Consider the following 15516-nt stretch of genomic DNA (forward strand, 5'->3'; position numbering starts at 1 on the left):
CACTGCCTACAATCACAAAGGGATCTGGATCAAATGAGTCAACGTGCTGAAGAATGGTAGGCGGAGTTCAATCTGGACAAATGTGAGATATCACAGTTTGGTATGACGAACAAGACAAGGACTTATACAATTAATGGTAGGGCCTTGGGTAGTGCTGTAGAACAGTGGAGCCTGGGGGGGGGGGGAGGTGTTAAAAAGGCATGAAGTGTGCTTGCCTTCTGTGTACAGTCCTTTGAGTACGTCATAGAATCCCAACAGTGTGGAAGCAGGCCATTCAGCCCATTAGGTCCTCTATGACCCTCTGAATAGCATGCCACCCAGACCCACACTATACTCTCTCCCTATAACCCTACATTTCCCTAGCCTGCACATCCCCTGGACATTATGAGCAATTTCGCATGGCCAGTCCACCTAACCTGCAGATCTTTGGACTGTGGGAGGAAACCAGAGCACCCACAGGAAATCCACACAGACACGAGAAGAATGTGCAAACTCCACACACACAGTCCCCACTTCACCACCTCCACCCCCAACCCCCCACCCTTCCCCACCCCACCCCACCCCCACCCCGAGGGTGGTATTGTACCGGGTTCCTGGCACTGTGAGGCAGCAGTGCTAACCAATTATGTTAAGGCTATACAGGACATTGGTGAGAACTCTTCTGGAATACTGTGTCCAGTTCTGGTCGCCCAGTTGTAGGATAGATATTATTAAGCTGGAGAAGGTTCAGAAGAGATTTACCATGATGTTGCTGGGTATGGAAGGCACATTTTCCACTGGAGTTGAGAGGAGAACTTATAGAAGTTTATACAATAATAAGGTGTATAGATAGGACTAATGGTAGTTGTCTATTCCCTAGGATGGGGAATTTCAAGATAAGCATACACATTTTTGAGGTGAGAGGGGAGAGATTTAACAAAAGACATGAGGGGAAAATTTTTTACAAAGAGGGGGTTTTGAGTGTGGAGTGAACTTTCTGAGGAATTGGTGGATGTAGGTACAATTAAAACATTTTTAAAATGTTGATACGTTCACGAGTCAGAAAGATTTGGAAGGATAGGGGCAAGGACAACACAGGTACAACTAAGCATGCCAGGCAGCATCCGAGGAGCAAGAGAATCGATGTTTCGGGCATAAGCCCTTCTTCAGGAATGAGGCTGGTGTGCCAAGCCGGCTGAGATAAAAGGTGGAGTGTGAGGGGGATTTGGGGGAGGGGCGCTGGGAATACGATAAGTGGAAGGAGGTGAGGGTGAGGGTGATAGGCCAGAGAGGGGGTGGGGGCGGAGAGGTCGGGAAGAAGATTGCCGGTCAAGAGGGCGGTGCTGAATCCGAGGGTTGGGACTGAGATAAGGTAGGGGGAGGGGAAATGAGGAAGCTGGAGAAATCTACATTCATCCTGTGTGGTTGGAGGGTTCCTAGGCGGAAGATGAGGTGCTCTTCCTCCAGGTGTCGTGTGGTCAGGGTCTGGTGATGGAGGAGGCCAAGGACCTGCATGTCCTTGGCGGAGTGGGAGGGGGAGTTAAAGTGTTCAGCTATGGGGCGGTTGGATTGGTTGGTGCGAGTGTCCCAGAGGTGTTCCCTGAAACGTTCCACAAGTAGGTGGCCTGTCTCCCCAGTGTAGAGGAGACCACATCGGGTGCAGCAGATACAGCAAATGATGTGTGTGGAGGTGCAGGTGAATTTCTGATGGATATGGAAGGATCCACTGGGGCCTTGGAGGGAGCTGAAGAGGGAGGTGTGGGCACAAGTTTTGCACTTCTTGCGGTTGCAGGGGAAGGTGCCAGGAGTGGAGGTTGGGTTGGTGGGGGGTGTGGACCTGACAAGGGAGTCGCTGAGGGAGTGGTCTCTCCGGAACACTGATAGGGGTGGGGAGGGAAATATATCCCTGGTGATGGGGTCTGTTTGGAGGTGGCAGAAATGACAGAGGATGATACGATGAATCCAGAGGTTGGTGGGGTGGAAGGTGAGGACCAGTGGGGTTCTGTCCTGGTGGCGATTGGAAGGGCGGGGTTCAAGGCGTAGGTGCGGGAAGTGGAGGAGATGTGGTGGAGAGCATCGTCAACCACATCGGAGGGGAAATTGCGGTCTTTGAAGAAGGAGGCCATTTGGGTTGTTCGGTAGTGGAATTGGTCCTCCTGGGAGCAGATGCAGCGGAGGTGAAGGTATTGGGAATATGGGATGGCGTTTTTACAGGGAGCAGGTTGGGAGGAGGTGTAATCTAGGTAGGTGTGGGAGTCGGTCGGTTTGTAGTAAATGTCAGTGTTGAGTCGGTCACCCGAGATAGAAATGGAGAGGTCTAGGAAGGGGAGGGAGGAGTCTGAGACGGTCCAGGTAAATGTGAGGTCAGGGTGGAAGGTGTTAGTAAAGTGGATGAACTGTTCAACCTCCTCGTGAGAGCATGAGGTAGTGCCAATACAATCATCGATGTAGCGAGGAAAAGGTGGGGGGTGGTGCCAGTGTAGCTGCGGAAGATGGACTGTTCCACATATCCGACGAAGAGGCAGGCATAGCTGGGGCCCATGCGGGTGCCCATGGCTACTCCTTTGGTTTGGAGGAAGTGGGAGGATTGGAAAGAGAAGTTGTTAAGAGTGAGACCAGTTCCGTCAGTCGATGGAGGGTGTCAGTGGAAGGGTTCTGGTTGGGTCGGCGGGAAAGAAGAAGCGGAGGGCTTTGAGTCCTTCATGATGGGGGATGGAGGTTTATAGGGACTGGATGTCCATGGTGAAGATAAGGCGTTGGGGACCGGGGAAGCGAAAATCATGGAGGAGGTGGAGGGCGTGGGTGGTGTCCCGAACGTAGGTGGGGAGTTCTTGGACTAAGGGGGACAGGACCGTGTCGAGGTATGCAGAGATGAGTTCAGTGGGGCAGGAGCAGGCTGAGACAATGGGTCGGCCGGGGCAGTCGGGTTTGTGGACTTTGGGCAGGAGGTAGAAACGGGTGGTGCAGGATTGTGGGACTATGAGGTTGGAGGCGGTGGATGGGAGATCCCCTGAGGTGATGAGGTTATGGATGGTCTGGGAGATTATGGTTTAGTGGTGGGAGGTGGGGTCATGGTCAAGGGGGCAGTAGGAGGAGGTGTCCGCGAGCTGCCATTTAGCCTCAGAGGTGTAAAGGTCGGTGCGCCAAACTACCACTGCGCCTCTCTTGTCTGCCGGTTTGATAGTGAGGTTGGGGTTGGAGCGGAGGGAGTGGAGGGCTGTGCATTGTGACAATGAGAGGTTGGAGTGGGTGAGGGGGTGGATAGGTTGAGGCGGTCAATGTCACGGCGGCAGTTGGATATGAAGAGATCGAGGGTGGGTAAGAGGCCAGCACGTGGTGTCCAGGTAGATGGGGTGTGTTGGAGGCGGGAGAAGGGGTCGTCAGAGGGTGGGCGAGAATCCTGGTTGAAGAAGTAGGCGCGGAGGCGAAGGCGGCGGAAGAAATGCTCGATGTCTAACCGCGTGTCGAACTCATTGATCCGGGAGTATAGGGGAATGAAGGTGAGGCCTCTGCTGAGGACTGATCTTTCATCCTCAGAGAGGAGGAGGTCTGGAGGGATGCTGAAAATACGGCAGGGCTGGGAGCTAGGACCTGGTGTGGGGCTGGTGCTGGTCTCCAGCATCTGCAGTTCTCACTTTTTCACAACTAGTTTAGTTTGTGATTAAGTTTAGCATGAACTGAATTTGGACCAAAGGGTCTGTTTCTGTGCTGTGTGACTCTATTACTACGTTACCTGAGGTCAAGGAGAGAGAACCTACATGAATTCTCTTGAAATTGATACCCACCTGACACCTGGTAAAATTCAGCCCTTTGATGGGCAGCATTTCACCTGGAACATTGGCAGAGGCTTTCTGGAAGCTTAGGATACAACATGTTGTTAGGTTTATTCCAACCCATGAATAACAGACTTCCTTCATAAACACAGTCATTAAATTAAATTAATGAACAGTATTTGCAATATTTATATAATTATTGAATAACTGCAAGATTTTATTTTATAACTGTAGGTACGGTTTGAAACTTGACAATGTGTACAGTGACAGTGGCATGATTACTTGTAAAATGACTGGAACATATGTTGGTAAGTTTCATATTTATTGCATTTGTGATCCATATTTATTCTAAATGCAGTATCTGGTACAGTATGTCATCTCATAAATGTTTGTTTTAGGTCACCACAATGTGAGTTTTATTTTGGACAATGGCCATGGAAGGTAAGACATGGAGTGAAAGTAATAAGGTATGAATTTAAAGTTTCTGCAGTAGTAATTACATGGCAACAAAAGTTGTGTGTTGATGCACTGGGTGCACACACAGTAAAGTATTGTATAGCAGAAATTACATAGCACCAGTTACTGCTTATTTTTCACATGCCCCATGAGCGTTATTGTTGTCAAAGTTGAGAATTTAATTTTCAATGGGTGTCTTAAGTTTAGAAGAAGCTTTGAAGGTTTTCAATTTTTAATTTCGAGCAGGCAGAGGAATAGTTGCATATTTTACCTATCCCAAGTTGTTTCAGATTTCCAGATATAATATTCATCCAGGATGATATGTCTGTATGTATTTAAAAGCAATATATAGTTCAATGTTATTCAAGTATTATGAAGTTGAAGGTGTGTGCGATGCCTTTAAGAGAAAGTGAATGCTGTTCTGAACTGAGAGCTCACAAGCACCTGGGTGTGAGACTAAATGGCAGACCCAGAGTCTACTGGCAAACTAAAAATATGTGACATGGAAATGGATATCCAAATTTTGGTTGCTGTTTTGACAACAATTCAAATTTAATCAATCAGTTTGAATTATGCCCTAGGATACTAAAACCCAATTGAGTTTAAATTTTTTGTTATTTCAATATCAAACCAAGGAGACAATCTGATGTTGGGGGAGTATAAAATGTGGCCATTTTGAAAATTGATCAGAGAGCAACTGACCAAATGGTCATACAGCAACTGCTATTGAGACAGAAACACATTGGGAGCTAACATCAGGTTCTCCAAGAAATCAGGAAACACTCTCTAACAAAGGTACCTTTTCATATGAAACATACTCTCAGTAAAAAGATAGAAAATGACCCAGGGAGATCCTCAGTCGGAAGAAGAAAGAGACAGAAGACGAGAGTGGTTGCGTGGTTTTAAAATTAAGTTGATGTAATTTTAATAAGTGTCTTATTGGAACAGCATATTGTTATAGAGCTGGAGGTAGAAAATAAGCAGTTAAGAGAAAGGGGGGATCTTAGAATTGTGAATAGTTGTTCAATGTTCACTTTTAGAGTGAAAAGTTTTAGAAAAATAAATTGATGTTATTTTCTTTAAATAGTGGAATTTGTGAGTTCTCTCTTACTCGTATTTTAACAGATTATGAAGCGAGGTGAGTTTTCTGGATGTTTGGTTTAATTAACAGAGGGGTTCACCTCCATGGCGTAACACAAGCATCCAAAAAATGTTCACTTTTCAAACAATGTACTCCAAACTACCTTGTATTGCTCCATTTCATAACATTAAACATAAGATTAAAAAGGTTTTAAAATTGACAATACATGGATCCCTGTACTGTTTAGGTCTGACAGATATCCTTTTTCTAATTATTCCCTGAATTTTTCTTCTTGCAGGTCTTTGCCCAATCTGAACACTTACTTCATTTCTTCCCTCAATAAACTCAGCATGTTCCAAACCTACGCAGGTAAGAGCATCACAGTTTACTTGGGGAACTGGTTGTGATTCCTTACCTCATTATGTGATACCACATTGTATGGATGATCCATCAGCATCGTCTCCATAACACTCGGTGATTGACACAATTCATGATTGTCAAACAATAACAATAGTTTTTACATAAAGCTTTAGTTTAGTGAAATGTTCCTGATCACAACACACTGTGCTAAATAAACACATTTACTCCACTGATTACCAATAACCTTACATTTGTGTACCTTTGTTTACCTATTCTCTTGCTGAGAAAGTGTATAAGATATAAGCAGGTAAGGAAAGAGTTAAATTCTGAGTTTTGTGAAACAAGTGATTCAGCTGAGCATGACTCAGATAAGATAAGAACTTGCAGTTAACAATGGGGTGCTGGAGGCAAGGGTAATAGGTGGAACCAAGGTGAAAAAGCATTCATTATGTAGAGCCATTTAACAATATTGGAAACATGTAGTACGTAAGGTCAGTTTAACAAGGTGAAAAATATTCATTATGTGAAGCCAGTTAAGATTAAGAACATTCATTGTGTAACAGCAGAAGGCTTAATCTCTACTATTGACACTCGTTGATTGTAACGTTCACCCAATCAATATGTATGTTGCCTTATCTGGGTGCTCCTCCCTGTAAGCAACTATATAATTCATTAAGAATCCGCTGTTCAAGAGAGAAGACTGAGAACAGATGTCTCTGTGTATATGGGCGATCATTCTCTCTCCCTCCAGGGCCAAGAATAAAGATGAAGGAAGTAAAACAATACTGTGTCTCTGAGCGTTTTACTTCAAGTGAAGGGGGGAATGGGACGACACTACCTCTGATGTATTTTTTTTAACTCTCTACACTGTTAAAACATCTGCAAATCAAATTAATCACTTCTTGCTATTCATGGATTCACTACCTGTAGATCCACATACTCACAAGGTCAAACTTATCTTTCTCTTTTCCCACTGAGTGGTTCAGTCTGATTGGACGGTCCTTCGCGATAGATTGTCTTGACAGTTGGTGTCTCCATGAAGCATTCTGGGAAGAGTGTCCTGGCAGTTGGTGTCAGAATGCAGCATTTTGAGAAGGAGCAGAGACTATGTCCAGACTTGTGTGACTGGGGGCAGGGCATCACAGAGAAGCTATGCCTGATTGGCTGCTAAGGAACTTTCATTTGGGGCAAACCTTAAATAGTAGTAGACAAAAAAACTGAAAAGAACTGTAGACATTTTATATCAGGAATAAAAATAATTTTCTAGAAAAGCTCAGCAGGCCTGACAGCACAGTTAACATTCTGGATCCAGTGACCCTTCTTCAGAAATCTTCATCATAATAAATTGTAGTAGATTCAGAAAGGAGTACAGTAATTTAGGGACTGTATGAATAATTTTTTTTAACCAAATAAAACCTAAGTACCTACATTAGAAATGGTGGTACAGGCGATGTGTTATTGTGGCATGATGTGGGTGTTGGTGGGCCCCATTGCAAACTGCTGTGACATCAGTCTCTGGAAGTTGAAGAACTTCAGTCTCTTGATTCTGTGCCTCAGACAGTCACACCCTATAGCTTAAATATTTCAAATGTGACCACTGATCAGGGACATGAGAGTATAACAAGTGAGGTAGCAGGGTCCTGACGTAGCATTGCAGGTGCCATAGATCTTGACCTTGTCCAACAGATATGAGGTACTTGCTTCTCATATAGATGAGGAAAGAATCTGCTGGGAGGATGGTCAAACAGATCACTGCACCATGGTCCAAAAAGCCATTCAAGTGGTGGGTTGGGGAGGGGGGCAGCACACAGAAAATTGACAGCCGTAGTGGATTTATAATTACACAGACAGAAAGCATCCTTTGTGAGCAGGATTGAGAGTCCCCATTGTGCCAACGTGGTGCCAAGGTAAAGGACACCTGGAGTTGCTTGAAAGAATACAGGAGGGGGAGGAGCAAGATGTAGTTGCTGTGTCCATATTATCACCAACAATGTAGGCAAGAGATCCTTATTCATTTGTGGAATGTGGGTATTATTAGCAGACCAGCATTTATTGCCCATCCCTAAATAACCAGAGGACAGGTGTGGAATCACATGGAGACCAGGCCAGACCAGGTAAGGATAGCAGTTTCCTTCCCTCTAGGTCATTAGTGAATCAGATAGGTTTTTCTTACAATTGACAATGGGTTCATGGTCATCAAGATTTTGTTTATGTTGAATTCAAATTCCACCATCTGCCATGGCAGGCTTCAATCCTAGGTCCCCAGGACATTATCTGGATCTCTGGATTAACAGTCCAGTGATAATACCAGTAAGCATTCCTGGAATTCAGAAAAAAAATGTAAAAATAGGTGTCAAAGATAGTAAATTGGCAAAGAGATAAGAAGGGAAGTAAATACATGGTTAAAGGAGTAGTGTTGGAAAAGGGGTTCCATTTTGTGGGGCATTGGCATCACTATTGCTAGAGTAGGGAACTGGACCATTGTGATGTACTCCACCAGAACCAGTCTGAGACCAGGATCCTCGTGGAAAGGTGAAACAGGTTGATCATAATGACTTCAAACTGGTTAAAGTGGAGGCGGGGTGGGGGGCAGGGGAGGTTATTAAATTTTACAGAATAAGTTATAGGACAGGGTGTATTGAAAGGGTGTATTAAATCTGACTTTGGATACAGCAGATAGGAGGAACATTATGAGGAGCGGGTGGTCAATTCAGGACTTTAGGGTGTTATACCTAAATGCACATACTATGCAGAATGAAGTAAATGAGTTTCTAATGCAGATCGAAATGACAGGTTTCTTGTTTTGGGTATCTCAGGGGGCTGCAGCTGCAAGGGGCTTGCATCTAAATATCCAAAGATACACATCCTGTCAAAAAGACAGTCACCTGGGCAGAGGAGAATGAGGTTTCCTTGTCAGTAAGAAATAAAATTAAATCAATAAGAAGAAGTAATGTAGAATCAAAATGGGTAGAGTTAAGGAACCGCAAAGGGAAAAAGACCCTGATTGGAGTTATGTACAGGTCTCCTAGAAGTAGCCAGGGTGTCAGGCAGAAAATAAATTAAGAGATAGAAAAGGTATGTAAGAAAAGTATTGTTACAATAATTATGGGAACTTCAATACTCAGGTGGGCTGGGAAAGTCTGATTGATAGTTGATCCCAGGAAAAGGAATCTGTGGAATATCTATGAGATGGGTTTTTTGGAGCAGCTTGCAGTAGAGTACACTAGGGAACAGGCAGTTCTGGGTTTGGTGATGTATAATGAGAGAGACTTGATTAGAGACCTTAAGGTGAAGGAACCATAATGCAATAGAGTTCATTCTGCAGCTTTGAGAGGGAGCAGCAGGAACCAGATGTAGCAGTATTAAAATTGAATAATTTGTAACTGAAGATATGAGGTAGGAGCTGACCAGAGTTGATTGGAAGGAGAGCTTAGAAGGAAAGAAGGTGGAGCAGTAATGGTAAGGGTTTCTGGGGGCAATTCGGGAGGCACGGAATTAATTCATCCCAAGGAAGAAGAATCAGGCTAAACGGAGGACAAGGCTGACAAGGGAAGTCAGGGATAGAATAAACACAAACAAAAAAGCAGATAATGTGTTGGAAGCCAGAGGATTAGGAAGCCTTCTAAAAACCAGCAGAGGGTGACTAAAAAAGCTATAAGTCAGGAGATGATGAAATAATGAGTGTAAGGTAGCTAGTAATATCAAAGATGATTGCAAGAATGATTTTGGATAGATAAAATGTAAGAAAAAGGCAAGAGTAGACATTGGACTGCTGGAAAATTAGACTGGAGAAGTAAGAATGGGAACAAAGAAATGGGGAGGAATTTGGCAGTTACAGGGAGGTAGTTGGCATCAGTCTTCACAGTGGCAAACACCACCAGCATACCAAAAACTCAAGAGAATCAGGGGGCAGAGGTCAATATAGGGCAGCATAGTGGCTCAGTGGTTAGCACTGCTGCCTTCCAGTACAAGGGACCCAGGTTCTATTCCATCCTTGGGTGAGTCTGTGGAGTTTTGCTCATTCTCCCTATGTCTGCGTAAGTTTCCTCTCACAGTCGAAAGATGTGCAGGTTGAGTGAATTGGCCATGCTAAATTGCTTACAGTGTCCAGGGATGTGTTGCCTAGATAGATTAGCCATGGGGAATGCAGGGCTACAGGGATATGTAGGGAGGTGTTTCTGGATGGGATGCCCATAGTTTATAACTTCCAACATTGCATGCATCAAGGCCACTCAATGGCTCTTAACCATCTCATTCTTCTCAGCTACGATCACTTTTTTGAACATTCATTCGTGGGATGTGGGCATCAGTGGCTGGACCAGTATTTGTTGCCCATGCCTAGCTTACATGAGAAAGTGATGGTGATCTGCCACCTTGAACTGATTCAGTCCGTGTGCTGTAGGTATATGCCATTAGGAAGGGGGTTCCAGGATTTTGACCCAGTGATATTCAAGGAAAGATGGTACATTTCCAGTTCAGGATGGTGAGTAGCTTCAGGGGAACTTGCAGGTAAAGGTATTTCCATATATTTGTGCTGTTCTAGATGGTCGTATTTGAGGTTTTGGAAGGGGCTCTCAACATCTTTAGTGCATCTTGTAGATAGTACACATTTCTGCAGCGGAGCATGACTGGTGGAGGGAGTGCTTTTTTTGTTGATGAGATGCCAATCAAATGGGCTGCTTTGTCCTGGATGGTGTCAAACATCTTGAGTGTTGTTGGAGCTACACTCATCCAGGCAAACAGAGAATATGCCATGGCACTCCTGACTTGTGCCTTGTAGAAGTTGGAGAAGTTTTGAGACAAGCTTTCTTGCCTTAGTGCCTTACTATTCACTCACTGGGGATACCCACCACCTTTCCTGCTCCATCATTACCTCCCCTTTTGCAAGAAAAATCAGCCCATTCCTAGGACTCAACAGTATCCAAAGTATAATCTCCAGACTGGTTGCACCTAGCCTACAAGACCGACCATTTCCATCTTCTGGACAAGAATTGGACAAACGCCTTAATTGACTATTGTCAGATCCTCCAACTTTACCTGACTAAAGTTTGATCATCAATCCCTTTCACATGCGGTTGTTTAGTTGTCACACACAGAGTGTGTTTGCTGGGAAGGCATGGTGACATATGGCAACATGTCAAACATGTCACCCCCTTATCTGTTCAGTGCTCTAAATAATGGCATGCTTCCACCTCTTTCCCATGGGCTAAAAAGCAATGCAAGATAGAAATCTTCAAGTGAGTACAAAGTGAGTGACTGTGGAGAAAGGATCTATGAGCCATAAGATGTTTTCTGTTTTGATGGACAAGATGCATGTATGTCCCTGCACTCAAAGCAACGTGGCAGAATCATACAATTTTTAGATGTCCCTGAACTCTGAAGTGAGGTCTTGAAGAGCCGAAGGAGTATTTGAGTTAGTTTTAAAGCAGCCAAGATGATATGGTGAAGTTGATGGTTCAGTGATACCCAGTTGTTTGCATGAAGGGGGAAGAAGATGGAGCATGCAATGATGGTGTCATGAAGACAGAGCTGTCTGAAGGCTTGGGGAAACAAAGCACCCATTGCATCCACCAGATAACTGTTCTGATTTTCATGTCAAGAATTGGTGTAATCTAGTTTCTTGGGGAAGAATTGGAGAATTGGGAGCTGCATAGAAATAGGGCAGGCTTAGCTCATAATAGAAGTAAGGTAGTTACTCCTCATTAACCAGATTCTGTACTAGCTCTTTAAATACGAAGGAGAAAAATCAGAATTATTTTCTCCATATCAAGAATCTGACTTTTCCATTTTCACCACATTCTCCCAACATATTTGCAATTGCTCTTATCCTTAAAGGGAGTAGAAAAATTCCATGCTTTGGCACCAATACTCCATGGTGAGCTCTGGTCTGCTGGGGACTGGGCTCATGTGCCATCCTGGGATTTCCACTGTTAAACTGTGCTTTGAGGTAAAGGCGGCATCCTTGTCTTAGGTCCGGAGCAGGTGCAAGGGAGTCAGGTCCGGAGCAGTACCGGGGATTCGGTTTTGGAGCGAGTACAGAGGAGTCAGGCCCGGAGCAGGTAAAAGGGATTCAGGTCCAGAGTGGTACAGGGGTGTTGGGTCTGAAGCGGGTACAGGGGAGTTAGGTCCAGAGTGGGTGGAGAGGAGTCAGGTCCAGAGTGGGTGGAAAGGAGTCAGGACCAGAGTGGGTGGAAAGGAGTCAGGACCAGAGCGGGTACAGGGGTGCCGGGTCTGGAGCAGGTACAGGGGAGTCAGGGCCGGAGCGGGTACAGGGGTGCCGGGTCTGGAGCAGGTACAGGGGAGTCAGAGCCGGAGTGGGTACAGGTGAGTCAGGGCCGGAGTGGGCACCAGGGAGTCAGGTCCAGAGCGAGTAAAGGGGTGTTGGGTCCGAAGCGGGTACAGGGGTTTTGAGTCCAGAGTGCGTGGCAAGCCTGTCAGGTCTGGAGTGAGTGCAGGGGATTCGGATCCAGAATGGTTGGAGGGGTCTGCAGTGGATAAACAGAATTGGATCTGGAGTAGGTGGAGCAGATTCTGGTCCAGAATGGATGAAGGGAGCTTGGATCCTGGGAGGTGTTAGATCGGCGTCTGGGAGGTATAAGTGGACTGGAGAGGTTTAGTTGGGGAGCTGTGAGGTAAGGATATGTGAGATCAGTTGAATAATTATGCAGCAATTAGACTATGTATTTAATAGGCCAAAAATTACCAGGTCAACTATTTTAATTTATTTCAGCAGAGCCCTCTGAACTCTCAGAATATATCATTTAAATCAGAGACTTCCAGGCGCAGGGGAATCGATTAGCGGAATCTTCAATTTCCCAGGGAATTCCTTGGGAGTGTGCTGCACTGAAGTTTCTGCAGGGTCTCCATGTGCAACCCCAACCCACAAATGGAACAATGACTGTCCAGTGGGAAAATCTGTGCCGTAGTGTTTCCAGAATATTCTGACCCTGTTTTAGAATTCCAGCAGATGTGATCTATTGCTTTATTCCCAGCCTCAGCTACTTGCAGGTTAAAACTGTGAATTAATTAAGACTAAAGCCATCCTAACATTGACATGCAATTCATTTAATATCAAATACGACCAGTTGAAGTTTAAATGTTTGACCCTGAGATTGACTTGAAGTGCATTGTAGTCCTCAAAGCTTGCAAGGCCAAATATAATGTGTGTTTCTATCTTTGAAGAGGTGACTGGGATCTATCCGTCTGAAGGGAGTGTGGAAGGAGGAACCCTCCTGACTGTGACTGGCCGGTTCTTTGATGAAACAGATGCCCCTGCCAGAGTTACTGTAGGAGGTATGTAAAATGAAAAAGAATGGAAGAACTTATATCACACCTTTCACCACCCCAACTTACTTTAAAGACACTGGGGTACTTTAATGTGTAGTAACTGTTGTAATGTAGAACATGATATTGATTAGTTAACCTGTTTCAATGACGTGATATTAGCCAGAAGACCAAGTGAAACTTCCTGCTATTTTTCTAATGATGACACCTCCAACAGTGCAGCACTTCCACAGTATTGCAGTGAAAGTGTTAACCCAGATTAGGTTTTCACATCTCTCATTTAGGACTTGAACCCAAACGTTTTTGATACAGGAATGAAATTGCTTTACCCATTGATCCAAGGATAACACGGCAAAATGCTGTTTTTCAACAGATAGTCCAACACACTTGTGAGTTTCACCCAATGGGAAGGGTTTCCCAAATCTATCTAGCTCTTGAGCCTGGTCCTATTCTCTAACACTAACTATAATTTCTTCATCAAATTTAAGTGCAGTACTGGGGAATGCAGTTCATAGTCTCTGATGTGAGCCTATTTTTATTTGAACATATCTCTGATCATTAGTAATGAATCTGACATCTAATGCATGCTGATTAGTAAAATAAAGATTGTTTTCACTTCACAAAACAGCCCTTTTCACACTGTACACAGAATTAAACCCATTCTCCCAGTTTTCCTCTCTAAATCCCATTTTCTCCATTTTTCTCACAGGTCAGAGCTGTGAGGTTCTAAGTGTCAGCACAACTCAGATAATCTGTCAGACCCCAAAGGAAGCCAGTCATCTTAGAACAGTTTTTCCAGGTGATGTATATTTTTTGCTCATTCGCATTTTTTAGTGTTGAATTTTAATTTTGTATCTTCATTAACCAGTTAGTAGATTAAATGTTCGGCTGATGTCAAATGATATATAAGTAACAATGCCTGTTAATGAAAATGGATAAGACTACACACATGTCAACTTATTAGAAACACAATGTGATAAGCAAGTTGCAAACTACTTTGAGTCATAGAGTCACAGAGATGTACAGGGCAGAAACAGACTCTTTGGTCCAACTCATCCATTCCAACCAGACATCCCATTTGCCAGCATTTGCCCCTTATCCCTCTAAACCCTTCCTATTCAGTATTTGTCTTAATTAATAAACTTGTTTCTAAAATAGATTAGTTCAATTATGCTTTAATTGTTCTGCACATTCTAACTATACCGGGCACCACACTCCCAGTCGCTTCAGTATTCTGCAGCAGTAAACTAATATTGCTTCAAATTCGAAACTGTTGTTAGTTAACTTGGTGATAGATAACTTGTAAATATGCTTTGCCAATTGTAGAGATGTGACTGTTTGATGATTGTGGATGATGTGTCTGGTTCCACTTGTGGAAGCGTCTAGGACCAAAGTGCATGATCTCCATGCCTGCTCTGCTGTCCCTGTTAGTATCATGGCTAACCTTGAGAGTCAATTCTTCGTTCCTGCGCATTCCCAATATCCCTTAATATCTCTCTCTCTATCCTAGAGCAACCTGGTGGAAGCACTTAAAATTCTGAAAGGGGTTTACATACATATGTGAAAGCCAGAACTAGAGGCCATAAGTATAAAAGATTCAACAATAAATGCAATAGGAATTTCAGGAGAAACCTCTTTACCCAGAAAGTATATATTGATTTATGAAAGGTGAATTGGCTGGGACAATTTTCTTTAAGTGTGACTGATGGGAATCTTTAACATTGTTAAATATAAATTTCAAGAATATGTTTACTTTTGTTGGTGAGAATAAAACTAGGGACCATCAGTACAAGACGGTCATTAATAAATCTAATAGGGAATTTGGAAGACATATCTTACATGGAAACGTTGATAATAGAAAGGGGAGTAGAAAACTCAGCCCTTCGAGCCTTTTCTGCCATTCACTATACTCATAGCTTCATCCAGAGAATGGTGAGAATGTGGAACTCACCATCACAGGGAGTAATTGAGACATATAACACTTAAGTGGATGCTGGATGAACATGAGGGAGAAAGGGGTCAAACATTGTAAGGTAATGAAAGATGGGGGAGGCTCCTGTACACCATAAACACTGGCATAATTCGTTGGGCTGAATGGCCTGTTTCAGTGTTAATGTACAATGCAATTCTTGTGCAACATTATATTTGTCCAGTTCCTAAAATCTATCAGCTTAAAATAGACAAGGAGAATATTACAGGAAATATTCATACATATGGTAGTGAGGGAACCAACAAGAAGGAAAAATATACTTGACCTCAGCCTTAGCCATCTGCCAGCTGCAGATACATCTGTCAATGACAGTATTGGTAAGAACACACACCGCACAGTCTTCTAGAGACAGAGTCCTGCCTTCTCATTGAGAATAACCTCCATCATGTTGTATGCCACTATCACTGTGCTAAATGGGACAGATTTCAAACAGATTTTGCAACTCAAAACTTGGCATCCATGAGTTGCTGTGGGCCATCAACATGCAGCAGAATTGTACTCTCACACAACCTGCAACCTCATGACAAGGCACATCCTCCCCCCCCCCAACTCAACTATTAGCATCAAGCCAGGGGATCAACCCTGATTCAGTG

At 43.9% G+C, this 15516-nt stretch overlaps 1 protein-coding gene across 1 annotated transcript in view; it reads left to right on the forward strand.

Moving 5' to 3' along the window:
• LOC140476805 (fibrocystin-L-like) overlaps positions 1 to 15516 on the forward strand; it is a 261275-nt gene that overhangs the window by 40163 nt on the left and 205596 nt on the right. The window contains 5 exon segments of the mRNA XM_072569599.1: positions 3987 to 4060; positions 4151 to 4193; positions 5588 to 5658; positions 12832 to 12942; positions 13643 to 13732. Coding sequence (XP_072425700.1) covers positions 3987 to 4060; positions 4151 to 4193; positions 5588 to 5658; positions 12832 to 12942; positions 13643 to 13732 — 389 coding nt within the window.

The sequence above is a fragment of the Chiloscyllium punctatum genome, chromosome 5, assembly GCF_047496795.1.
Source record: "Chiloscyllium punctatum isolate Juve2018m chromosome 5, sChiPun1.3, whole genome shotgun sequence".
Lineage (NCBI taxonomy): Eukaryota > Metazoa > Chordata > Chondrichthyes > Orectolobiformes > Hemiscylliidae > Chiloscyllium > Chiloscyllium punctatum.